This window comes from Crinia signifera, chromosome 9 (assembly GCF_055691185.1).
Source record: "Crinia signifera chromosome 9, ASM5569118v1, whole genome shotgun sequence".
Classification (NCBI taxonomy): Eukaryota; Metazoa; Chordata; class Amphibia; order Anura; family Myobatrachidae; genus Crinia; species Crinia signifera.
Genome location: NC_139225.1, coordinates 77334364 through 77361530, shown reverse-complemented (window position 1 = coordinate 77361530; position 27167 = coordinate 77334364). Strand labels below are relative to the sequence as shown.

Genomic DNA, 27167 nt, shown 5'->3' with positions numbered 1-27167 from the left:
TCGGAATCCCGACTGTCAGAACCCTATACCACACCCCATGGGGGTCTCCATAAAGACGCTGGTCATTCCCCTGAGAAGAGACAGAATAGGAGAATCTGCCGAACAGGATACACTATTGTGATGAGAAAATAAGGATATTTTGGCCCCCTTATTTCTTATAATTGGCAATGACCATCAATTTATACAGGGGTGTGCTACCACTGACATTATCATGAGAATTAGATACACAAGAGAAGAAAGTATGTCGTGGTGTGGTGCACCAAAGAAAATACAAATAAAATATAACCTTTATTTATACATTATTTAAGACTGCGAAATATTAAAAAACATTTAAATGACAAACAAAGTGAGAATTGTGCATGTTTAAAAACAGCACGTGCGGGGACTGTTTGTGTGTTGTCAGTGTGTCTCTATACAGTTATAATGTGGCATTCTGAGTGAGCAACAGTAGTTGTTAAAGGTCTGTGACCTGTAGTTACCTCTTGGCTCCCTTAATTACTCTGGTAGCCAGAGTGTTGCTAAATAATTCTCCCCTCCTCTTTTTACACTTGGGGATGTTTTAATATGGTGGACCGTAATACAGTAAATTTGTGGGGTATATATCAACCTCCGAATAATTCTTACTGCCACCAACATATAACACAGCACCTGAGGTAACAGAGCGGGTTACCTTGATAAAGCGGGGAGCGAAATGTGCGCCGGTAGTACGGCAGTGCGGGTGTCCTGTTGTGTGTTCTGCCTCTCCAAGCCAGACACATGCAGCCTAGCGGCTCATACATCTAGCCCTTTTCAGGGCTGTAATTTGAAATGTTGTTGTATCTAATTTAATTGTGTCTAGGCAGATTTCTACAATAGACAGTGGCGTTCTATTCAATTTAACCCTATTCAGGGCTGCAACATTACTCCAAGTTGCATGATATCTCCAATAGCTGAATTGTTACAGTGTACCTGAACAACGGGCATGCTCAATTATAGCACGCACCGCATTCAGTATCAGGCATTCCACGAGTAAATCTCGTTTCTGTGTTATATGTTGGTGGCAGTAAGAATTATTCAGAGGTTGATATATACCCCACAAATTTACTGTATTACGGTCCACCATATCAAAACATCCCCTAGTGTAAAAAAAAGGAGGGGAGAATTATATAGCAACACTTTGGCTACCAGAGTAATTAAGGGAGCCAAGAGGTAACTACAGGTCACAGACCTTTAACAACTACTGTTGCTCACTCAGAACGCCACATTATAACTGTATAGAGACACACTGACAACACACAAACAGTCCCCGCACGTGCTGTTTTTAAACATGCACAATTCTCACTTTGTTTGTCATTTAAATGTTTTTTTTTTTATATTTCGCAGTCTTAAATAATGTATAAATAAAGGTTATATTTTATTTGTATTTTCTTTGGTGCACCACACCACGACATACTTTCTTCTCTTGTATATCCCATTCCCCTGAGAACACAGGTGTGGCATGATGTCAGCACCTAGCCGAATACGAAGATCACAGGCCATCTGAAGTACTGACTTACTTTTCAGAACAAATGCTGAAAATGTATTCGATGGTCCCATATTCAAGAGGGGATTCGGCGGCAGAGAAGCGGTGCTGACTTGATGGCTCGGCTGCGAGTATACACAGCCTAGCGAACATGCCTGAATCAGGCCCTTAGTCACATACAATGGCAATCACAGCAGCCCAATAGTGCAGCAGAAAATGACAGGAAATGACCAGATCAGCAAGAGCTTGGATAAAGTGACAGGAATCCCGGACAATCCATCCATTCACATAGAGATCTCACAGGGAATCCAGTCCCCCACTCTGGTAAACACCCTCTGGTCATGCTGTAGGGCCAACGCGTTTTCACCCCTTGCTGGGGCCCTTTTCAAAGTGCCAGAAAATATCAGTGTGGCGTACAAATGGTTACCAACCAGGAACCTATTCCCGAGCAACAGAAATATATACATATATGCACATTGCCATCCAAATTATTTCATTTAGAATTTGAAAGTGACCCTTCTAATAATGTAGTCTTCAGCCATAAGGACAGACACATTCACAGCAGCTCACACTTCATAGGGATAACAAGCACTAATGCTTCTATTACTTACGTACAGATATACTGTATGCTCATATACCTATTCCTTTTGCACCTTATGACACAAGATACATGTCGCAACTTAGACTCTCCACCACCAGTAGTGACCTGCAAACCTTCATACCGTTACCTAAAGTATGGCTGATATCCTATTAGCTGTGGTAAATTATCATAACTAGTTACCGCTGGTGGGGCTACTTACTGTCAGCACTTATCAGGGATTTTGTTTCAAACTGCTTTCGGCAGGCAAACAAAATACCTGATACATGACAATTTTTTACCTGACATCAGCCATGAAAATACATAGGTCTGGGCTTTTGCAGTGCATGACAAATGGGCCCTAGTTGGATAGCCCAAATTGAACATCGGGGTTTTATCATGAAAAAAAGCCTGTTCTTGTACATGCAGCAAGTTACTGCAGGTAATACCCCTTTCACACTTGCAAGCCGGGTACAAAATACCAGGTGCAACCAGGCTTGCAAGTGCTTTCACACTAGCCACCCGACCCACCATAAAGCCGGGTGGTTGGCATAATCGGGACGGCGTTGGGAGATGTCAGCATCTTTCAGCGTCAGCGGCACCTTCACATTGCATCGACCCGTGTTACCCATTCACACTGCCCCTGGACCCGCGAGCATCCTGGGTCCAACCCTGGTCAAGACCTAGTTTGAAATACTGGAACAATTTTCAGGACCCTTTCACACTGACCAATTTCCTGGGTTGCTGCGTGTTCATGTGCAATAACCCAGGAAATATTTGTCAGTGTGAAAGGGGTATAACAGGATACCGCCTTAGCATCTTATTCACATCACAGCCAATACAAAGTAGCACCAAAGTCAACTTTATATTCATTAATAAAAAATTAATTTATATAGCGCTCTTTCTTCAACAGGACTCAAGGCTCATTAGGCATCTGCCTAGGGCACCGGGATCTGAAGGGGTCACCACCGAGACTGCTTATCAAAAAATGAAGGATGTCTACGAGGAAGACAGGCATGTAGTATTTGATGCAGGAAGTGGCTGTGGAACATCTAAGCATCCACACTATCACTTGAGAGGCAGGAAAGTGGACTTTGGTGGCATTGTGGGGTGGAGGTTGTAGGAGTTGTAGATTTGTTGCATTAGTGATGCAAATATATTGCATCCTTTAAGAAAAGTCTATGACACAAAATTTTCCAAAAATCTTCACCTTGTGCTGCACTTGGAAGAGACAATATGTACAATTTGTCCAACATGCTTCAAGTCTTACCCAAAGGCATAGTAAATCTACAACTATAGTGGATTAGTGATACATAAGCCAAATGAAAGATGGTATCCGTGGAACCATCGATGTGAAGCAGTCTGTTCTGCTACAAAACTACTTTCACATATGCGTGCAAACTCTTATCCCTGCACAAACAAGAAGGGATCAGTACATGTTACCTGTCCAGGCACCCGCATCTCATTCACACTCGCTATAGGAGTAACAGTCATGACACTTGAAAAAAATAAGATTAAATCCCAAATAGATGGGTTAATTGCTTTATTTATGGGTTTTGACACTTTAATCCTACTGAAATTCTCAATGCGTCTCTTGTAATTGGAGTTTTATGGACAGCGGTTGCAGAGATTACCAATTGTAGCACTTTTCCCCGACATCCAAGTGTTCTTGGCCCCTAATCACAGGAGCACAAGTGAGCCAAACATGGATGCTGATCAACTCACCTGTGCTCATGTACGTAGAGCCTAAGAGCCTTCCAGATCAGGCAGCTTGTTAAATTGAGGTTGGAACCCTCTGGCCTTACACTCTGGTTGGCCCACGTCCATTAATGCAGCAATACTTGAAGAGGTCTTCAACCATAAAAAAGGTGCTAAAATTCAAAACATATACTGAAAAAACATTAAATAAAAAAAAAAAAAATACGTAGTGATCCCATTATTTAGTGTGCAGAACAGCAGCCTATTAACACTCACTACAAGGAGTGTTACAGCAAACAAATGGAAGGCAGGAATCACTGAAGATGGTGCAGAAGCAGACGTGATTACAAGTGATATGAAACAATAACTTGATTGTTATGAATCACATTTTTTTGAACTTTAAAATCTTTGATTGAGTATGAACTGAGCACCAAACCACAGCTGTCCTCTGTCTTACAAAGTGCTATCTTCTTTGCTTGGGTCTGAGTGAGTCATATACACTCGGCAGCAGATGTCATCCTTCCTACGGACTCTCCAACAAAACACAATGCCAACCCACTCTTCTCAGCCTACAAGGCATAAGGAAGGGTTTGGCCTTCCTAGGCCTGGTAAGGAGAAGACACACTGAAATGGCTTTCTGGAGAAGATCGGCTTTGGATACTTGTGGAGACCAGAGAAATTATAAGGGAAAACAGTTTTTCCATGAACTGAAAACTGATATCCACAGTGGCAGCTGTGTGAATCCTTTATGTCCGTGTTAGGACCACTGATTCCTCATTCACTGTCCAACAGTTTAACCTTCTTCAGTACTAGGCATTTATTATTTCCCCAGGATGGGAATTAGTCTCTGGATTGGTAGAACAGGATATATCCTGACTCTGAGTTTTTGGAAATGTCTGACGTTAAACCGTAGAACTCTTCAATGGCTTGGGCATCTATCTTCTGTGGAAGGAGGGAAGAAAGAAAAAGTTCTTAAATATGTCAATTTTTAGACACTGAAAAGTTTTGCTTAACAATGTTTCACACAATGATGGACATTCTGGGGGAAATTTACTAAGATGTGTATTCTGCTTTGCATGGGATGTTGCTATGGGCAACCAATCAGATCATGTCTACTATCTTCTAGAGCAGGCATGTCCAACGTTGGCCCTCCAGATGTTGTGAAACTACACATCCCAGCATGCTTTGCAATAGTTTTAGCATTCTCTAATAGCAAAACTGTGGCAAAGCATGCTGGGATGTGTAGTTTCACAACATCTGGAGGGCCAACGTTGGACATGCCTGTTCTAGAGGGTGCTAAATAAATAAGAAGTAGATTCTGATTGGCTGCCCATAGCAACATCACAAGTGCAGTAGAATACACATCTTAGTAAATTTCCCCCTCTATGTCCAATTCTGATCCAGTCTAATACCTGACCATACAAAACATAGATGATGGAACTGTATAACACCAAATTTATTAAGCTTGGTGAAGTGATAAAGTGTCTGGTTTGTTTTTATCACGGCCAATTAGCTCCTAACTGTGAAGTTACAGGCGTGGTTTGAAAAATGACAGGTAGGAGCTGATTGGCCGGTGATTAAAACCAGACACTTTATCACTTCACCGAGCTTAATGAATCTGCCCCTCAGGCCCTTCTTATTCAGGAGCATAAACCTCTGCCAAATTGCTTTGAATCCCTACTGTACCCAGAAAAAGGCATTTGGGCTGAAATTAGATCTCCAGGATAGGAATACTTTTATTTACTTAGTAGATGGGACACAGAATACATTTAAATCCATTTCATGGATCAATGCGCCAACCCAACCCAACCCAACCCAATAATATTCTCTTTTAAAATTGTTTAACCGAAACATGTAACATGAGCTCCCTTTTTAAAACCAACTCCTTTATAAATTGTCACTTCTAAGAACTCCCATGGTGCAAACTATGGGGCGATTCAGACACTTCTCCAATGGTGGGGGGTTTGCACTTCTGCGAATATGCCACATATGCAGAGCCATTTGCTGTAGACAGTAAAGCTGGGTACACATATATACAATTGTCGGGCCATTCTTCCGTTCTGGGTCGGGCGGCCATTCAATTGTATAGGTGTGTACGCTGTCCCGTACGAGCGATAAACGGCAAAAAACGGTCTTGTCCGTCCATACTCGGTCAGTCGAAGGTTCTTTGCTGTTTAATTTTCATCCGACAGGACGGCCCCATATCGGAACAAAAGTGCAGTGTGTACGCACGTTCGATTGATATGCTGCCGTCCTTGCGACTATACTGCCAAAGCTGGAACGCCCATGTGGGCGTTCCATAGCTGCATGATCTCTCAGCAGGGTGACTAAAAAATATAAACAAAAAACGAGAAAGTCGGCTCCTGATTGGCCGCTAGGCGGCCAATAGAATCATTCAGATGAGAGGCGCCGAAGATGAAACATCTCTGTGCCTCTCAAAGTCCATCGTGTACCGGTGGCTGATGCGGCGGAGACGGAGAAGATGGAGAAGATGTCGGGATCTTCGCCAGAGGACCTGGTGAGTAGTATTTCCTTCCACAGGTCCCCCATGGATTTCTTCGGATCAAGGACCCCGGACTCTTCAGCCCTGGAGCCCCGGACCAGCCCCGGAACCAAGGCACCAGAACGGACCCAGGGACCTACCGATGGGCTCAAGATAGGTAAGAAGTATCAGTATGTATGGGCTTTGGATGTAATAAAGTTTTATTTTTATCGTGTGTCAGTGTGTTTATTTTACTATTTTTTTTCCTGTGGAACTATAAGTGCCAGCAGGCCCTTTAATGCCCTGCATGCTGGGACTTGTGGTTCTCGAAGTCCCAGCATGCGGGGGAGGCTTGCTGGGACTCATAGTTCCACAGTAGAAGACAATTGTTTTTATTCTATTTTTTTTTACACTTCAATCAGCCCGATGACCACCGCACAGGGTCACCGGGGACAGCACCAGGCTTCAGCCTGGTCAGGTAAGTCCTGGAGGGGGAGACCCCTTAATTGGGGGGGTCCCCACTCCCCCAGGGCCCCTGGCCAGGCTGACCGGTCAGAGGGCTGAATGCTTTGGCCTGGGGGACTTGCTGGCTGGTTAGGCCTGGGGCTGGTTCTTAAAATACGGGGGACCCATAGTCATTTTGTCCCCTGTATTTTGGGAACCAGCCCCGGACCTGGAGCCTGGGGCTAGTTTTAAAAAATAAGCAAAGCCCTATATGGTTGGTTTCCTGATTTTTTAATACCAGCCCCGGCTCTTCAGCCTGGTGCTGGTTACAGCCGTGGGGGGGGGGGACCCCACGTAGTTTTTTTTTTTTAATGGGTAAAAGGGTGACTAAAATGTAGACGCATAACCCATCTATATAGAAGTTTAGTCACCCTGCCAGCTGACTAAAGTTCTATATAGAAGGGTTTGCGTCTAAATTTTAGTCACCGTGCCGCTATTTCGCATATATAGTGGTTTGCTATAAGTATGCCCATACCCAGCCTATTATGATAATTTTGTTCACATATGACGTGTCAATAGCCCAAATCGAGACAGTGTGTACGGTGGTACAATCTTTTTCTTGCGACTGTCTGGACGGGAATACATCAGACTTCGCAAGTAAAATTGTACAGGTGTGTACGCGCGTGATCGGCTGTTGTTTGTGGACGATCCGATGGGTGTACGGTCGGTCGAACGGTCGCAAGAAATAGGGATTGTATATATGTGTACCCAGCTTAAGGTCCGAGGGGACTGCAGGGGAACGTGTACAGTTTTGTGGGCATTCCCCTGGGAACACAGGCTGGTTGATGCCTGTGTGGGGCCAGTGGCTGATCTGCATCCGGAATAAAAGTCAGTTTAGACTGAACTTTTATTCCCAAAGGGGAGAGAAATCATTCAGTGGTGTTCCACCTTCGAATGATTTCTCTCCCATTCGGCCCCATGCGAGGGGACGTGTAAGGGAACACATCCCCTCGCATGGTAGCGACCGGATTCGGTCGGCTCGGGATAAGCGGTGCTGACCTGTTCGCTAGGTTGCGATTAACCGCACAGCCCAGCAAACAGGCACGAATCAGGCCCTATGTGCAATAGGACACTATAATAGATGATGTTCTATGTTACCCTTTTACATCATTGAGATAATGTGATGGTATATACAGGGACACCAGAATTCCTGCATCTACTCCTCAGCCAATAAAGAAATGTCACTCATCACTAGTTACCATCTGGTTTCATGAGGGAAAAGTATTACCAACAATATACTTATTCTCAATACGCATTTCTCTAGTGCATCCTATAAATGCTAGATAGAATCAGATAAGCTGCTATGGGCAAAATCACCTTTCTTCCGTTTTAGTAGCTTTATTAAATGTACCTTTAAAGGTGAAATAAAACAGACCAAATATAATACTGGATGATAAATGAATTCAGGAGAAGGAGCTTCTAAGGAGGTTACAATACGGTCACTGAACACGAGTACAATGTATGTGATGCGCTGCAGTAAACTCCTTAGAGGCCATCCTTATTCTGGACCAGGCATACCACCATGTACAGTGGATATGGCAGTATATTCAATGTATATTTAGCAAGAACAGGATGCACTCTGTAAGAGATACAGGTTTTAAGCTACAATACATAAAACAATGTTTGACTGGGGGAGATTATATCACAGAAAAGGTACAGAAGCTGACAAGACGAACATAACCAACCTCTACAATATCATCATCAAACAGCAGCCAGAATCCATGGCTCTTTACAATGGTGATGTAGTGTCCACGGTTCGGCCCACTGTCTCAACAAAAAGAGAATTGTGCAGTTATGCAGTTGACTTGGAGATGCTAATAATAATAATAATAATAAAAAAGGAAGAGTTCTACTACAGTATAAGTTAAAAGCCCATGTGCATACACGTATAAAAACAAACCATATATGTATTTACTGAGACAGCTCAGACGGTGTAATGGTTATCATTCCTGCCTCACAGCACTGAGGTCATGGGTTCGATCCCACCATGGCCCTAACTGTGCAGAGTTTCTATATTCTCCCTGTACTTGCGTGGGTTTCCTCCGGGTACTCCGGTTTCCTCCCACATTCCAAAAATATACTGGTAGGCTAATTGGCTGCCAACAAATTAACACTAGAATGTCTGTGTGTGTGTGTACATGTGGTAGGGAATATAGATTGTAAGCTCCACTGGGGCAGTGACTGGAGGGTTCAAATATTCTCTGTACAGCGCTACGGAATATGTGTGCGCTATATAAGAAACTGTTAATAATAAATATATGGCACCAGTACACATAGCTTCACCATTTGGAGCACAGTAATAAAACAAGGCTAAGTATTAAACAAAAAGGACAGTTTACTAGGGTCAGATTCTCTGGGCGTGCCTTTTTTGCAGCTTGATTTTTTGGGATTTACAAATTGATAGGGAAAGTACATATTGGGCCATCTAGAATGCAATATGAATAAGTGCTTAGTCATACAGCAGTATTGGCTTAGGATCAGGAGGTTGCTAAGCTTTCCTTAAACGGTATTCAGGGAACCCTGGGAGGTTTAGAGCCTAGAACAGGGGTGGCCAAACCGGTCCTCAAGATCTACCAACAGTTCCTGTATGTCAGGCAACCTGTGGATCTATAGTAGGAATGAATGCAGCATGTTTGATATGTGGCAGTTTCGGTGCATACACACCGGCCATTTTGGCTCAGCGTAAATGGACAGCGATGATCGCTGAAATCGTTGGGTTGAAAATAGCTCAGTGCATACACACTGAGCGATTTTCCACTTACCCAGCGATTTTTGCTGCTGTGAATGGCTTTCCATAGCAGGATGCAGGTTCAGACAAATGGCGCCAGCCGGCGATGATACGGGAGCGTGCATCAGCGCTCATCGCCTGCCCATGCACACTGGGGTAGCTTTGGGTCTGAAAGCAGCTCAAACGACAAAACTGAGCTGCTTTCATCTCAAAATCTCCCAGTGTGTATGGGCCTTTAGTAATGACTACAGCTGTGCACCAGCTAGGTGATTTGGAAAATGTGGACCTTTGAAATATCTGAAGGTCCAGTTTGGCCACCCCTGGCCTAGGGAAAGTCATATTGCATGAAAAAGGGAATTCCATGCAATCCTAAAGAAGTCCTTAATGGGGCAGTGGAACCAGTATATAAAAAAGTGCAATTCTCATGTACAGCAGAGAAGAGGAAATATAATATTTGTTAACACATTATTTATTTGAATCTATATAACAAATGTGAGTGACGCTGGCATTTTTAGCAGATTATTTGCACATCTCACAGATGTTCGCACTCAAAGGGTTACGATGATAAGGTAGTGTGCAAAGTTTGACGACTATTAGTTAAAAAGTTTGAACGTTATCGTGGAACATACATACACACACAAACATCGTTCAATTATACTTATGTACTGTAGATAATCATCTATTTGTGCAAAGCTTAGACAAGTTTTCTATCCTTATTCATTGCTACACAATACAAGACAAATGATAAAGACCCGTAGAAAAGGAGAAGGTTTAATATTGCGAGCAGTGAAGAAGAACTATTTAAGCTTTATGTTGGAGATGGGATACGGAGCACTCACATGCCTTTTAATGGTCAGCTCAATGGTCATATGTAATGGTATGTAATCTCTTATAGCTACCCTATTAATAATCAGATTTACACACCTGCCGCAGTGGACCACCACCGCTACGAGGTCATACATTCGTTCAGGGTTGGTGGCATCCCCGGAAGTGTTGAAGAGCCGCAGCTCTAGTGGGAACACCACACGGTAGGAGAGTTTGGTATATCGGTGCAGCTGGTCCATGTATTTAAATCTTTTCAAGTGCAGGGCTAATATCATAGGCAACTTCTTCACTCTCATCCTGCAAACAGATTAAACACACAAAATGGCAAGTATTTCATTGTATCATTCACATGTAGCAAGACAGGTCAGACAGAGACACAGAATGAGAAGACACGCTGAGATATACTTGTACTACTCAAACATTTTCAGAAGTGGAGAACTAGAATATAAATCCTGCTGTGAAGGATGATACAAAGGGAGAGATGGCCAAGACACATAGTTAAGTTGTAGAAGAATTGGCCAGATGTACTAAGCTTGAAAAGTGACAAAATGGAGACATAAACAGACAGCTAATCAGTTCCTACCTGTCATGTCACAGGCTGTGTTTGAAAAATGACAGGTAGGATGTCATTGCTTGGTGGTTTATCACTCTCCTTTTGATCACTTTTTAAGGCTTAGTACATCTCGCCCAATATGTGAAGGGGAAAGGAATAATAGTGATCAGTGTCAGAATACAGAGCTTGTCAGTAAATTAGACAGCTTGGCTGAAAGTATTTCCTACGTCAGAGGGAAATGAAGTCACTCTTGTCTATCACAACTGTTACTGGGAGACACCTGCATACTCCATGTAGCCAGCCACAGGTGTATACTCATAGTTCAACAAAAAACAGAGGGGAGAATCGGCGCTCAGAAAAATACTGTTTCAAGTGCCTGCATCAATTCAATAAAAATTATTTAATCAATAAATAAATAAATTCATACACATGTATACAATAGACATAAGGAAAATAATAAATATATAAATATGGCTATCATATACCATCTTTTGCCAACGGGCCCACCTCCTAGGCAGCTACCAGGACATAACATCATACGGCCTTAAATCACACGGACGCTTTCTGGACTTTGTTCTTCGGGAGGCTTGCCACCTAGCAACAGCAGGTGGGTTAGGCAGCAAGCCTCCCGAAAGTGCTGAGGGATAGAAAGTGAAAAAAATTTTCACTTACCTCTCCCTCTACAGCTACAGCGCCGCTGGAGGCGCGCGCGCGTGCGCGCGCGCGCACGCCGCGTCACGTGCACGCGCGCGCACACGTGAGCGCGCCCCCCAAGCGCTGGTCAGATTTTTTCTGTCAGCAGACATGGAGGACAGCGTTTCTGTGTCTGCCACAGACTCACTGGATATGTCCTCCATGCCTGGCAGTAGTAAAGCGGAGAGAGCCCACAAGAGGGCACTCTCTCAGTACTCAAGTGATTCATCCTCTTCTGAGGAAATTCCTGCAAAAAGGAGGAAAAAGTCAGTCAGGAAAGTGGTGCAGACTGACTCAGACTCTGAGGTAAATGAGTCTTCCCATGAAGAGGCAGGGTCACCCTACACCTCAGGGAGCCCTATTCCACGCAGGAAAAGTCTAAAAAAGACTGATAAAATTAAGTCTGCCAAAAAAGGGACCTGTTCAGGTGAAAAACCCCTTTTTCCTGGCATTGCCCGTAGCAGGCAACCTGATAGTGCTCGGAGCAAGCACACATCCCCTGCCCGTAGCTGGCATAACTTTCCTGCCCGTAGCAGGCAGCATGAAGGTACCCGTTCACAGCACAAAGGGTCACCTGCCAGGTCGTCACAGTACTCCCGCAGGAGTAGCCCCCCTCCCCCAGTGGACTGGGAGTCTGAAGAAGTTACCAGAACTTCAGCTTCTTCAAAAAGGGGGGAATATAGTGACATCCAAATGGCCAGAGTGGCGCTAGCAGGAAAGACCCCTCCATCTAAGCTCTATGCTACCCACTGGGCACTGAAGCAAAATTCTGAGGTGCAGAAATTCGCTCAGTTAGCTTTCAGAGCAGCACTGGTTAAGGAGGATGAGTTGGTACTGCGCTCTCATACAGGGCTACCAGACATTCCTGCGCTATTTGCGCCCGGCATTGACCCAGCGCTAATGTCTATTGTGGGTGACAAAAGGCAAAATGACACCACAGACCGTACCCTGAAGAAGATTCAGTACAAGATAGCAGACGCAGCTGGTCCGCTACTATATGTCCTAGACAAGGCAGAAAGGGAAGGTGAAGCTAGCGTCTCCCTGGATGCACTGATAGCATCTAAAATGGCTCTTCTGAAGGCCATCAGTAGAGCAACACTGATTATAGGACAGACCTTCAATCACATCACAAATACCCGCAGATCCAGATGGCTCACGGCAGCGGGCCTGGCAGACTTAGCCCCTAAGTCTCTAGAATTCCCCAATCTAGAAAATGCGGACTTGTTTGGGCCCCAATTCATAGAAGAGGTCAAGATACGCCACAAGGCAAGGAAATCCTTTTCCGACCTCAAGAAAGGGGGTGACCACTTCAAGAGGCCCTTTCTCCAAGGGGGCCGGACTTCGAGACCCGCGGGTCCGTCCCGAGAATACCAGGGAACAAGAAGAACCCAGACCGGAGGGTTCGGTAGCAGACCAGCCGATAACTCCAGAACATCGGCAGGAAACAATTGGAACAGCTCCAAGAGAGGCCGAAATTTCGGTAAGTGTACCCACACACACCACATGCCACAGAACTCTGGGCCAAGCCTATGCAGAATGGGAAAGCATTTCCTCAGACAAATGGCTACTAAAGACCATTCAATTTGGGCTGAAGCTCCCTCTACTACGATTCCCACACCAGTTCAGCCGCATTCCTTGTTCAAGGAAGTGCAGTCCTCAACTAGACGAGGTCCTGGCATTAGCATTAAGCCAGGGAAAAATAGAGCCAGCGAACCCAGGGCTTTCGGGCTGGACAAGTCACTTGTTCCCTATAGCCAAACAGGATGGCTCCGTAAGACCAGTATTAAATGTCAAAGGTCTAAACAGGTATCTCAAGACCAAGAGATTCCGTATGGAGGGCATATCAGACATTCCATACATCCTGACAAGGGACTGCTTCTGTATAAAGATAGACCTGAAGGAAGCTTTCCATTCTATATCGGTTCATCCCAACCACAGACGTTTTCTCAGATTCGTCTGGAGAGGCAATACATATCAGTGGACTGTCATGGTATTTGGCCTCTCATGTGCACCCTATACATTTACACGGGTAATGAAAGCAGTCATATCCCATCTACGTCAGCGGGGTATCCTGTGCATCATTTACTTAGACGACATATTACTGGTGCACCAGGACAGCGATATTTTAACGAAACACAGGGACATGACTTTATCTCTCCTGTCCGCCCTGGGCTTCACTCTAAACACACAGAAGTCCGTCCTCGGCCCCACAAAATCAATAACATTCTTAGGGTTCAACCTGGATACCCATTCTTTTTCACTGGCAGTCCCTCCAGAGAAATGGCGGGACACTCAATCATTTATCCACAAGACATTAGGGAAACGCAGACTAACCCTGCGGGACCTAGCCGCAATCATTGGCAAGATGATCGCCATGTCACCAGGCTTTCGTCATGTTCCTCTGATGTGCAGGGAGATGCAGGGTCTCCTCAGATCGCTCCTACACGCTCACTATGCATGGAAAGATACAATATTCCTGTCCAGGAAAGCAAAGACAGAGCTGTCCTACTGGAACACTCTTCCTATCCCTCCTCCTCGTCCCCTGATAGACCCCCCACCGTCTTTGACAATCACCACAGACGCTTCCTTAACAGGGTGGGGAGGCTTCTCACAGGACAAGGCAGTCCGGGGAAGCTGGTCGGCAGAGGAGACACAGATGTTCATAAACATCCTAGAATTGCGAGCAGCGAAACTAGCGTTGAGAGCTCTAGTTCCCAATCACATGACCAACACCCGCATACAGCTGTGCCTAGACAATACAACAGCGGTGTCATACATAAACAGAATGGGGGGCACGAAGTCCATCTCCCTATGCAGGGAAGCCCTAGAGATCTGGGAGTGGGCTACACAGAGGGATATTATCCTAGTAGCATCTTATGTCCCAGGCCAGCTAAACGAGCTAGCAGATTCGCTATCTCGCGAAAGAATCTCTCTAGACTCGGTGGCTCTAAAAAGCCAGGTTTTTCAAAAGATAAGACAAGCATTCGGGGACCTAGAAATAGATCTCTTCGCCAGTCCCACAAACGCCCAGATCCCACGGTTCGTGTCCAGAATATGGACCGAGGGAGTCTGGAGGATGGACGCAATGTCCTTCCCTTGGACAGACCTTCGGCACCCTTACGCCTTCCCTCCCCCAGCCCTTCTCCTGAAGGTCCTTCAGAAGATCAGGGAGGACCGGGTACCCCACATAGTTCTGGTATACCCTGTTTGGCCATCCAGAGTGTGGTTTCCCCTAGTCAACCAACTTCAGATCGGCCCGAAGATCCCCCTGGGGCTGTCCAGGGATTGCTTCCAGGGAACCTCAGACATACTAGAGACCCTTCCCCAGTGCATGTGGATGGCAATATTATTGGGTTGCTGACCGACCGAGCCCTAGCATCTCCCACAAGGGCACTAATTAATGCGTCTTTAAGACCGCGAACTAGATCCAGATACGGGGCCATTATCAAGGAATTTGACACATGGAGAAGCCAACGCAGCCTACAGACGCGGGGCTCACCTCTCCATCTAGCCCTAGACTTCCTAGCATCTAAATACCAATCAGGGTTAGCCTCTGCCACCATAAGATCATACGGCTCGGCCTTGGCTATTTTAGTTCCTAATCTAACGAATAATAAACTTTACCTCCGACTTCTGAGAGGCATCCACCTTTCCAGGCCCCTCACACCAAAGTATTCTAATACCTGGGACATAGAGCCATTCCTTACATTCTGGTCTTCCCAAGATACAGTGGAGGACATAATCTTACTCTCCCGCAAGTTAGCATCCCTATTAGCCCTGGCCATAGCAGCAAGAGGGGCTGAGCTAACTCTAATCCACATAGAGGACCCGTGGTTATCACGTACCCCAACAGGTTACCACATCATCCTGAAAGGGCATACAAAAACTTCGTCCTTTAATACACCAATAGTGGAATTCGACATCATTAGGGATCCCACCAACCCCAATATTTGTATATCTACATGTTTAGAACTGTACCTGGCCCGAACGGCGCTCATTAGACAGAACATCTCCCAACTTTTCATCACCTGTAGGAAACCCTACCGCCCTGCTAGACCATCCACCATCAGAGGGTGGATAGTAGCTTCCATGAAACAGGCGGGTATAGACACGGACCAATTCAAAAGCCATTCCCTGCGGGGAGCGGCTGCCACTAGAGCGGCCGCGAAAGGCATCCCCCTGCATGCGATTATGCGAGCAGCAAGATGGTCCTCCTCCCGTACCTTTGCAAGACACTATTGGAGACCAACCGATCTTCAGAAGATCGAATTTCTCAGAGCAACCACCAGGTATGTGGTAGTCTGCCCACCTGCTGTTGCTAGGTGGCAAGCCTCCCGAAGAACAAAACACTGGTTTGCAGGAATCTATGACCTGCAAACCGGATTTGTTCTAGGGAACAGGATTGCCACCTAGCAACAGCTCCCACCCACCCACCCTTGGTTGGCACCAAATGTCGCTAGGTCTGGCGCTTCCTCTGTTAAATTAGTTGGTTCTAAAGATCCTTCTCTCTTCCCATCAGGCGCACCGAGGGACCAAAAGAAGCCACAGGCACCGGCCAATAAGGATCAGAAGTGACCTCCATCACTCAGTCGGCGGCTAATCCTCAGGCTGCAATCAAGTTTCTTATACACATTCAGCTCAGGAAGCTCAATCTCCCTTACAGAGAGATAGTCCTATTATCTAGTTAGCCCAGTTTCTCAGAAGGGCTCCCGGTTTCATGTTAATAAACCTTTGTCTGGTTTCAAGGCATTACGGGTTTTTGAGTCTTTGTTACCTAGGTACCCGTTAGGAGTAGACCTACCGGGAGGTCATCTTACCTTTCCATATTCTTGGAGGACAGGTTGCCACCAGTAACCTTCCGAAAAAATCTGACCAGCGCTTGGGGGGCGCGCTCACGTGTGCGCGCGCGTGCACGTGACGCGGCGTGCACGCGCGCGCGCCTCCAGCGGCGCTGTAGCTGTAGAGGGAGAGGTAAGTGAAAAATTTTTTCACTTTCTATCCCTCAGCACTTTCGGGAGGCTTGCTGCCTAACCCACCTGCTGTTGCTAGGTGGCAATCCTGTTCCCTAGAACAAATCCGGTTTGCAGGTCATAGATTCCTGCAAACCAGTGTTTTTATGGACACAAGTTCTTGGATCAGTACAGGTCCTATAAACACCACACGGGTGACTATAAAAATACCTCAGCTCTCCCAACAGGTCCATTGCCATTTATTGTTTTTATATTTATATATTTATTATTTTCCTTATGTCTATTGTATACATGTGTATGAATTTATTTATTTATTGATTAAATAATTTTTATTGAATTGATGCAGGCACTTGAAACAGTATTTTTCTGAGCGCCGATTGTCCCCTCTGTTTTTTTTTGTTGTTCTATATTCTTACTTGGGGAACTGACCATCCCCTGAATCGGCTGCTCTTTAAAGGAATAGACTCATACAAAAGCGCTCTAATAGATTGACCTAGGTCAGTCTCTTTTCCAATTGTATACTCATAGTTACATAGTAGTTCAGGCTGAATAAAGACGGGTGTCCATTGAGTTCAGCCTTTAGTTACAGTGCATGATCTATTTGCTACATCCCTTTATATAAATTGTGTATTCTGATTAAATGATAGACTATGCATGTTTGTACCCTGGGTGTTGTTACTCAATAACGGTTTGTCCAACTTTATTCTTAATGTATGTATTTTGTCTGCCGACACCGCCTCTCCTGGAAGAGAGGACTACTTTATTTAGCACCTTCTAGGAAATACTAGATTAAGGGGGGAATTCAACCAAGGATTCCGACTGTCAGAACGTCCCAAGTTGGAATCCTGGTCCGTTTCCACTCAGCTCGACTGTAACTTGACAGCCGGAATTCATTGTTCCAGCTCGAGTGTTGGAAAGTGGGGGTGTCGGCAAAAGCGGTAATGGATTGTCGAAAAGTGTCTGTGAATTCTACAATCCATGGCAGTTTCCGACAAAACTGATCCGACTTGTTTTAATGTCGGATTTGTTTTGTCGTAATCTGCCTTCAATGCGGTTGGAAATTGCAGCATTGCATACCGCCCATAATCTGATTGGCTGCCCATGGCAACATCCCATCTGAATAAAGCTCCCATCTAAGTGCCCATATATTGCGTATATCACAATGTCTGTGGTGTCAGGATTAATCCTAACAGAAAAGTACTACAGCTCATAACTGTGTTACCATTTCCACACCATAATCTCCAGGTCCAGCCCTCAATAGACGTGTACTGTACAAACACCGCAATGCAGATGTGAACGTGGAAGAGCGGGCTCACCTTTTCTGTCCTTCCTGTTTGCTTCGACATTGCTCACAGTAATATTTGTATTCGCTGCATAGTGTTTCTGTATTACTGAATCCCCTGCAGGAACACAACAAAAAAGAGTATGACTAACACAACATGTCACAGTAGGGGGCATACTTCTATAAAACTGGAAAAAATTACAGTCTTCTTAAAATATATAGCATCTTTTTAAAGTATATTTTATGATCAAAAAAGTAAAAAAAAATTAAATTATGTGGTACTTGTGTATTATAGCGGCGCCCCCGATTCCCATCGCGCGATGTTTTAATCGCATCGCATGCCATGCACCCGATGGCATGCGATGCGACGCGATTTTTGCCCCCTATACGATGAAAGAAAGTATAAGCACACTAAAGGTTGCTTTTAAGCACAGTAATGGGTGCTTACAATGTTAAATGCACCCCCACGCCACTCCCCCACTATAAACGTGAACCCGAAGCGTGGCGAGCGCAGCGAGCCAGCGAGGGGCGGCGGTACGCGTCCTCCGACCTTTTCATACCCCCACTATCCACGTCGGCGTGGAGTTGAGAATAGAAAGTGTGGCGAGTGCAGCGAGCCACCGAGCCCGAAGCGTGGCGAGCCCCGCGAGGGGACGCGGATACCTTCACAGGTATCGGAGTCCCCTCGCGGCCTTCACAGTTATCCGCGTCCCCTCGCGGCGCTCGCCACGCTTCGGGTTGACGTTTAGAGTGGGGGGGGTGGCGTGGGGGTGCATTTAACATTGTAAGCACCCATTAGGGTGCTTATACAATGTTTAATCGCATCGCATTGTATGGCATTGTATGCCATATACAATGTCATACAATTTTAAAATTGTATGGCATTGTACAATATCGCGCGATATTGTATCGCGCAATATACCTTATGGTATGCGATGGGTGCCGCCAAAATACACAAGTACCAATTGTGCTTTTAACAGTTGGCTTCTGGTCTCTCAGACAGTATAACAGTGGTTCCCAAACTGTCACTTGGCACCCTGGGGTGCTTGAGTTGGTGGTCCAGGACCAATTCAAATAAGTTATAATCAGGGTAATAGGGTATAACCAGTGCTTGTAGCGGCCAGTTATAAAATATTTGGACAAACAGAAGCTAACTTTGTCCCTACTACATAATTAAAAGTAAAGATGAAATTTAAACACAATTTATTTCATTAAGATTTTTATCTCACTAAGAAATTTTTAGTCTAGGAGTGCTGTGGATAAAATTCGGATTCAAAAAATGGAATGATATCATTGGATAGACAGTAACTAGGTCAACAAGCATTAGGTCGACACCACTAAGTCAACATGCAGGAAGGTCGACATGCATGAAGGTCGACAGGTCATTAGGTAAACACAAGCATTAGGTCGACATGGGGAAGGTTGACAAGCAAAAGGGCGACATGGGGTTTTTCACTTTTTTATCCCAAATTTCAACACAGTCAACATGGATACTGAAATGCAGCACCGCGTCCCCTCGCCATGCTTCGGGCACACTATTTTATACTTTCACCACACTAATGGATGGTAAGGCATGAAATATCGGCTGCCGGCACATGTCGACTTAAAGTGAAAACACCCATGTCGACATTTTCTGTCGACCTTCCCTTTGTCAACCTAATGCTTGCGTCAACCTAATGACCTGTCGACCTTCATGCATTTTAGTGCATGCACCTAGTTACTGGAGAACTAGTGACTGTATCCCCCTAACATTTGGGAATCAGTGCAGTTTCACACTGTTTATTATGTGGAGATGGAAGACTATAGCTAAAATTAATTACTACAGGTAGATGTAATGTATTTCATTTTCTGTATACAGTATAGTAGATAAAGAAAACTGCGGGGGGAAAACTAACAATAAATCGAAGCTAAATAGAATAATAACTGATACCTATAATGGACATGTAAATTTACATCTGATTGATCATTCCAGCTACGTAACATTTGGTTTCAGGTTCCTTGTGAATGTATGCTGTAGTAATGAAACGTTACACGTTGAAGTTTGTGTTTCCAGTTTAGGAAAACAGTATTTTACCAAGAATGTCAACTATTTCACCTACCATCATTTCCCAACATTGTGTATACAAAATCATCATCATTAACAGGTGATCTTTAAACCACCTAGAATTCTAACAAGTACGTTGGCCAGGAGTTTTTAATGAAACTAGCACCGCTTCCAGCTCACCTTAAGCAGTGCGTAATGGAAGTGTTCTGCTCCACGTCTACCGAGAGATCCAAGAAATCTTCATCTTTGCTACTAACCTTGAATAGAAAAGGCAGAGTGTTAACAAAAGAAACTCTGTTAAATACTGAAACCAGTTCTGCACGTCACAGAGAGTTCACTATCTGTTTACTTTCCTAGAAATGATCAATAATAATAGGGTTATGTAGAGAATTTTCTGACAATGAATATTTTCATTCAGTTGAGTGAAAGCTGCTTTATGCTGCTGTATATAGACGGGAAACGGTCATCTGTCAGACCAGACTTAGGTCGACTGTCATTCGGTCGACCCCGGAAGGTCGACTGGCCCCAAGGTCGACACGGTTAAAGGTCGACATGGCTCAAGGTCGACATGGACCACGGTCGACAGGCGGTATTTCATGCCCTACCATCCACTAGGACGTGGTGGGAGAATAAAAAAGTGTGCCTGAAGCATCGCGAGCGAAGCGGTTCAACTCCAACTGTGTCCATGTCAACATTCGGGTAAAAAAAACAGTGAAAAACTCATGTCGACCTAATAACTGTTGACCTAAACCCATGTCGACATTGAGCCATGTCGACCTTCAACCCTGTTGACCTTGGGGCCAGTCGACCTTCCGGGGTCGACCTAATGACTGTAGATCTAAGTCTGGTCTGACAGATGTACCGATGCCATATAAGGGCCTAATTCAGCTTTGTGTAAGCAAAAAAGCACATGAATGTGCAAAGCCATGTTTTACTGCAGGTGGGGCAGATGTAACATTTGGGGCCAGATGCACTATGCTTAAAAAGTGATAAAATGGAGAGTGAAAAACCACCAGCCAACCAGCTCCTACCTACAGGCTGTGTTTAAAAAATAGAGATACAGCAAAAGCTGTTTAGAGCGCTGGTCGTGGTTGTTAGACTCAGAGTGAGCTGCTGCAACTGGGGATTAGTCAGATCCCTAGTGTTGATTGAGAAAAAAACAAGAGAGGGGTAGTTGCAGCGCTCTCAAATTTTAATGAGTGAGTGCGATATCAATAAAATTGAATAATGAACATACAGTACATATGAAAAAAAAAATATATATATATATTATTAAAACAAGGACTTGATAAAGCTGTCCCTAGTGACAGCGAAACGCGTCGGTGACCAAGTGGGACCATTTGTGGACATTTCTCCCTACCTGCTTAATTCTTCTGGGACTTTAAACACCACCTCTTCAATTCGTTTGGAGCATTTCTAACTTCCAAGCATTGAGCACCTTACTACGGCAGCCCTCCCCCACAGCTATCCAGACTGGGGTAAAAAGATCACGGCTTGCTCATTACAATTGGAGTGCCATACCCAATCCCCGACTGCACTCAATCCGCACTTTAGAGAGGATCCCTACAAGCAATATCCTTCGCCCCATTGGGCCAGGGACACCTCCAGCGACCTTTGGGATTACAAATTGGGACTTATAATTGGACTCCAGCACCAGTATCCAGTGGTTCAGTACCAGAGCAGGTTATATTTTCCACATAATGATTGGTCCACTTGTTGCTTTTAACCAATACCTTGTTTTAATAATATATATTTTTTTTTTCCTATGTACTGTATGTTCATTATTCAATTTTATTGATATCGCACTCACTCATTAAAATTTGAGAGCGCTGCAACTACCCCTCTCTTGTGTTTAAAAAATGACAGGTAGGAGCCGATTGGTTGGTGGTTTATCACTCTCCATTTTATCACTTTATTGCATCTCTCCCAGGCAGAGATTTAGATTTGGGTAGGGTGTGTCCATACGGAAATCTAAATTGTAGTGTAAAATGAAAGCGGTCTAACATTTGTGAGCAACATGCAAAAGCAACCAGTATTTAGCCTGCAGAGAAACAATATAAATGTTTTTGCTCCCATTACATAACAACATGATGTGTTCCAGACACAAAGGGGGAAATGTACTAAGATAGGAGTTCTATTTCACGTGCGATTTCTGCTATAAAACAGAATTTAAGAATGACAGAGTAATGGAGGAAGTAAAAAAGAAAGAAAGGAAGTGAAAAAAAGCCAAAGAGAGAAACACAGACAGAGGGGTGTATTCAATGCTTTCTGCTCGCTGTCACAGCTCGCAGGGTCAGTCTTCAACCGACCCCCTGCACACGCAGTGTCCCCCCTCGCTAGGTTTTTGGAGCAAGGAGGAAACTGCGTATGCGGCCGCTAAAACAGCAAGGCTCATGGCTAAATGTAGCGAGCTCCCTGCATTAGCCGAGAGCCTCGCTGTTTGGGGGAATCCTCGCCGTCAGATTTCCCTGTCGAGTTGAATAGGGTGTGTGGACCGCACTGGGGTTAAAACAGGTGAGGATCGCTTGTTTTTGGCGATCCCTGATGTTTAACCCCCTCGCAACCCCCCCCCCCCCCCTCACACACACAAAACATGCTTAATAGCTTATTAAACTGCATTATAATGTAAACACCTATCCAGACCTCGCACATAATTGAGGATCAAAGTGGATATTTATCTGACAACAGTGGTTATAGAAATTCACCCTAATAGATTATATTTTATGCATTAGAAATCTCTAATGATTCTTGGTACAATCTGTGCTACTCACAGTCTCACAGTTAAGACATCTGGTTTCATTGGTTAGGGTTCCCTGGAAGATCTCGTGAACCCAAGTGAGGTCAGGTTTATCTGGTTCCGGCAGTTCCAAGCTCCCATTCTGCAGCTTGCCATTCTGGTTCTCCTGTTTCTTCTCTTCCTGTAGTAGGTCGGCAATAGTGTTGAGCAGGTAATTTAGGAACTCATGGGCATCCTGTTGCATGTAGTTATCAAACAGTTCTGCATGAGCCAAAGAAACAAAACAATGCTTTACAGTGCAATTGTATGGAATGTGCTGATTCAAATTCCTAGTATGAGTCATTGTTCACTGTAGGTGCAGGGCGCGGATCATTTAGGAGGACAGATTTGGATTTGAGGCCAAATTGTTAGATGTGATGTATTGCTACAGTTATTTGTGTATTTATTAATGAAACTGCCCATTCAAAACCTTTTAAATTACATTACAGTGTTTTTTGTTTATTCCCTATAAACATCATTAGTTACTCATTTCCATGTTCTTTATTCGATCCTCTTTCCCATATCAGTTACTCACAAATCACTGTGATGCAGGACATAAAGCATATGATTCCCAAGCAGAATTACATACATTTCTCCACAAGAGGGTGCTGTTTATGAAGTATATGAAACCACTCTATTAAAATGCTAATAAATGCTGCTGATCACTGCATGACCAGGATGAGCTGTAACCGGAACTATGAATAAAGGTGCCCATACACTAGTAAGATTTATCTTCAGATCTGGCTGGTTGGATCAAAAACATGGTTATGGATGAGTGACATTTTCCAGCATTTCCAAGCACATGGTCAACTGTCATTTGCTCTCATCCATAACCATGTTTTTGTTCCAACCAGCCAGATCTGCAGATAAATCTGCTTGTGTATGGCCACCTTAAGTCAGGAAGAGAGTTGGATGTGAAAAGCAGCCACCATAACTATTCACATGCATAAAAGGAGCATCATCGGCTTTTCTATGGTGACGAAAAGAGCTGCTCGATGTTTGACACACACACACACACACACACACACAGTAAAAACAAGTTAGTGCGCAAGAGTCCACCTCACAATATTCCTTTATGGAACTACATGTCCCAGATTCTGTCATAAAAGGAAGCTGTGCTTTACACACTGTACATTTTGCAATTGTTTCCTCTGTACCTCGGTTCATAAAGCCATCATCTTCCTTCCTACATCCGCAGCTCACTACGGTCCTATCTCTGCAAATAAAACATTTTCCTCTTCTCTGTGTCTTTTTTCTCAATTGAGATGTAGGGTGAAATTTACTAAGATGTGAAATACACTTCACAGGTCATGTTGCTATGGGCAACCAATCAGAAGCTACTTCTTATTAATTTACCACCCTCTAGAATATAGTAGACAGGATGTGATTGGTTTCCCATAGCCACATGACCTGTGAAGTGTATTTCACATCTTAGTAAATTTCACCCGTAATTTCTTATGTGTGGTATGATAAGGCCACTTTTTGGACTCAGAATTTATTATACTATTTACAATATACTTGCGAGTATGGGTAACTGAAATGTATCAGATTTGAGCTGGACTTTTTTTGACAGTCTGATGTTATGTATATGTACTGTACGTTCTTTATAACTCAATAACATTTATTTGGAGGGAAAAAAAACATGTTGGACAAGCTCCATAAATATTCTCATCTATGCTAAAGGGTATGGTATAACATGTCTACATTCTAAATAACATAATGTTGATATTGTAAAGGTTAACAATAATGATATTTTAGCCTAAAGCTGGCCATACACACCTAAAGATTTATTGTCCAATCTGGTTTGTTGGAGCGAAGATCTGGTAACATTTGAGAGGAAATAACACAACCATTTGCACTGAAATGCTGCAAAAGGGATTTAACGGATTTATCTGAATGACCATTTCTGTCTGTTTTCCAGAGTTTGCTAGCAAAATTCAATTGTCGTCATTTGCACCCAGATATAACCAGACTTTTGTTCCAGACTGCCAGATTGGACAATAAATCTTTGGGTGTATGGTCAGTCTAAAGCTGGGTTAACACTGGTAGATAGATCTGCAGATCAAATTGATCTGCAGATCTATCTAAAGATGGATCGGGCATCGTGTTCTCCATACACGCTGCCCAATCCATCTGGGCTGACATCACAAATGGGTGGGCGTGTTTGCATGCGTTCGCCCACTGAGCTGCCAATCACTGGCGGCTCACGGCAAGGTTGTATGGGTGGTCGGTGGATCATACACACTGCCGAAGGTGCATCGATGTATTGGCCATTCAATCGAACAGATGATATATCGGCCAGTGTGTACGCACCTTTACTGTAGGCTAACAGTAAATATAACCTTATTTGATGGTAGGTCAATGTCAACTTTGGCAATGCAAACATTTTGAAGTTAACATCCTGACGTCATACCCTGTTAAATAAGTGCTGTAGAAACACTACAACAGATGCAAGTTGGCAAAGCAGCTAAATGCTTCTGGGTTGGAGTGAGAGCGTTTTATTAATACATAATATTTTTATGTGCAGTATAGCCATGCAGTTTCTTTTAATCCTTTGCGTGCCAATAGGTGGAAGAAATTACCAAGCAAACATTTTTATTCATCATAATGACCTGTAATGTTTACCTTTGTATTAAAAAATCTAATTGTTTTTTACACAACATTTTTTTATATGAAATGTGAGCGACGCTGGCATTTTTAGCATATATTTTTCACATCTCTCAAAGGGTTACATTCCCCAGTATGGCAATCATATGAAGATCAGAGGGTACAATTCTAACATTGTACTTCACTTAAGTTTTTAAAATGTTACTTTAAGTGGGTTTCCAAACCTCCGGCTCAATTCGGTACAACTCAGTATGACATTTGAATACCTGCCTTCAGTTCACCTTTACTGCACACATGAGAAACCTCCATTAATGTGGCAAGGCATTATTTACTTACCATTTTCTTTCCTCAATCTGGAGATGAACTTTTTGGGAGGTATAACCCCCACTTTCTTCTTTTGCGTGGCAATGCTGTTAAACAAGTCCGCCAGGCATGTGAGCAAGCTTTCCTTCTTCCGTGGCTGGACCTTGTATGCCAGAACTTTTTCCCGAAACGGGCGACAAAAATAAAGTGCTTGTAGAACAGAATTGCAGTAGCAGGTGTTGCCAAACTGGGAAAGACAAGACAGAAAAACTAATTTACAAATTAAATACTATAGAAACCAAATAAAAAAGTAGATTAAAAAAAAGTTTCCAAAAATCAAGTGGGGGTGGCCACACTATCTATATAGATATATATTGACCGTAATATATAATATATATAATAAAATATATATATTTACTGTATTTAAGGGTTACACATATGTATATAATAGAGGCGGTTATCACTATGTACGCAGCTAGAATATATTCTGGAGATCTATGGCAAACAGCAGCACATATAAGCTTAGATACGCATTTTTTTGTGGGTGTCCTTGGACTACAGAAAAAAACAAAAAAGGAAATATTCTGTAAAAGATACAATACAAGAACTAAACTGAATGTAAAAATAGGAATATATTCAGCATTTTTTTTTTAAATAAAAAAAGGTTTAAAAACTCATAAGTGCGCATGAGCATTAATGCAGCGTCACTGCTCTGCTACATAAGGGAATCGTGACTAGCAAAACGTATTAGGAACCTAAAATAACCTGAAATGCTTATTCAAAAGCCCTAATTCACTGCTAAAAATAAGTAGGACGCAGGATAATGCATCAGGAATGTATTAATATGACCATAATGACCATAATAAGGGTTGAGAACTGTAGAATATTTCTTGTAATAAATCTCAACAATGTATTCTGAATCAGTCATTGGGGAATACGCATAGCATGGCAACAGTAATATGCATGGAGCAGAAATGAGATATTAAGTTATTTTTAGTGTTTTCTATTTATAGTGAGTTGTGCACATTTAAAAGAGTCTTTAGAACAAAATTCAGTTATAGCTCCAAATTTTCTATAGCAGGATATGTTCCATTACCGTCAGCAACAAAACAGAGCCAATATTAGGCTAAAATAGTAAAAAAATGCCAGCAAAAACATAAGGGGGAGGGGTGTCTTCTATAACACGTCTGCTATATCTTGCATATTTGTAGTGTCCGGACCCCTTTTTGGGCCCTGAACCCCCAGGGGGTGCTAGGGGTGCCTCACCCACACAGTATTTTTTCCAGATTGTAAGCCATATGTGTACAAAGGGCCTTATTCTGGTTCACTCTTAAAGACAAATGGCACTTGTTTACTAGCACGGCGCCCACCATTTTAATCTTATGCCATCGCATCGATCACATCGCAGACTTAACTGTACAGCCACCCTGATGGGTGATTAATATGTTAAATGCCATTGTTAATGCCACCCCCACTATAAACGCCAACCCGAAGCGTGGCGAGCACAGCGAGCCCACGAGGGGCGGCCGTGCGCGTCCTCCGACCTTTTCATACCCCCCACTATCCACTAAAAGAAAGAGGTAGAGGGAAGTCTGCACTAGGTGGGGTTAAATAATTCAAGTGG

The 27167-nt window shown here is 43.7% G+C and overlaps 1 protein-coding gene across 1 annotated transcript; it reads right to left on the bottom strand.

Annotated features, from left to right (window-relative positions):
- Positions 1–3587: 3587 nt before the first annotated feature.
- Positions 3588–25710, bottom strand: LOC146035685 (ubiquitin carboxyl-terminal hydrolase 12-like). The gene is made up of 7 exons (XM_083159270.1): positions 25577–25710; positions 22629–22855; positions 20038–20114; positions 17848–17931; positions 10415–10612; positions 8448–8526; positions 3588–4718 (listed from the first exon to the last, which is right to left on the bottom strand). The coding sequence occupies exons 2-7, from the start codon at positions 22836–22838 to the stop codon at positions 4617–4619; spliced, it is 750 nt and encodes a 249-aa protein (XP_083015396.1). The 5' UTR covers positions 22839–22855; positions 25577–25710; the 3' UTR covers positions 3588–4616.
- Between the last annotated feature and the right edge of the window lie 1457 nt (positions 25711–27167).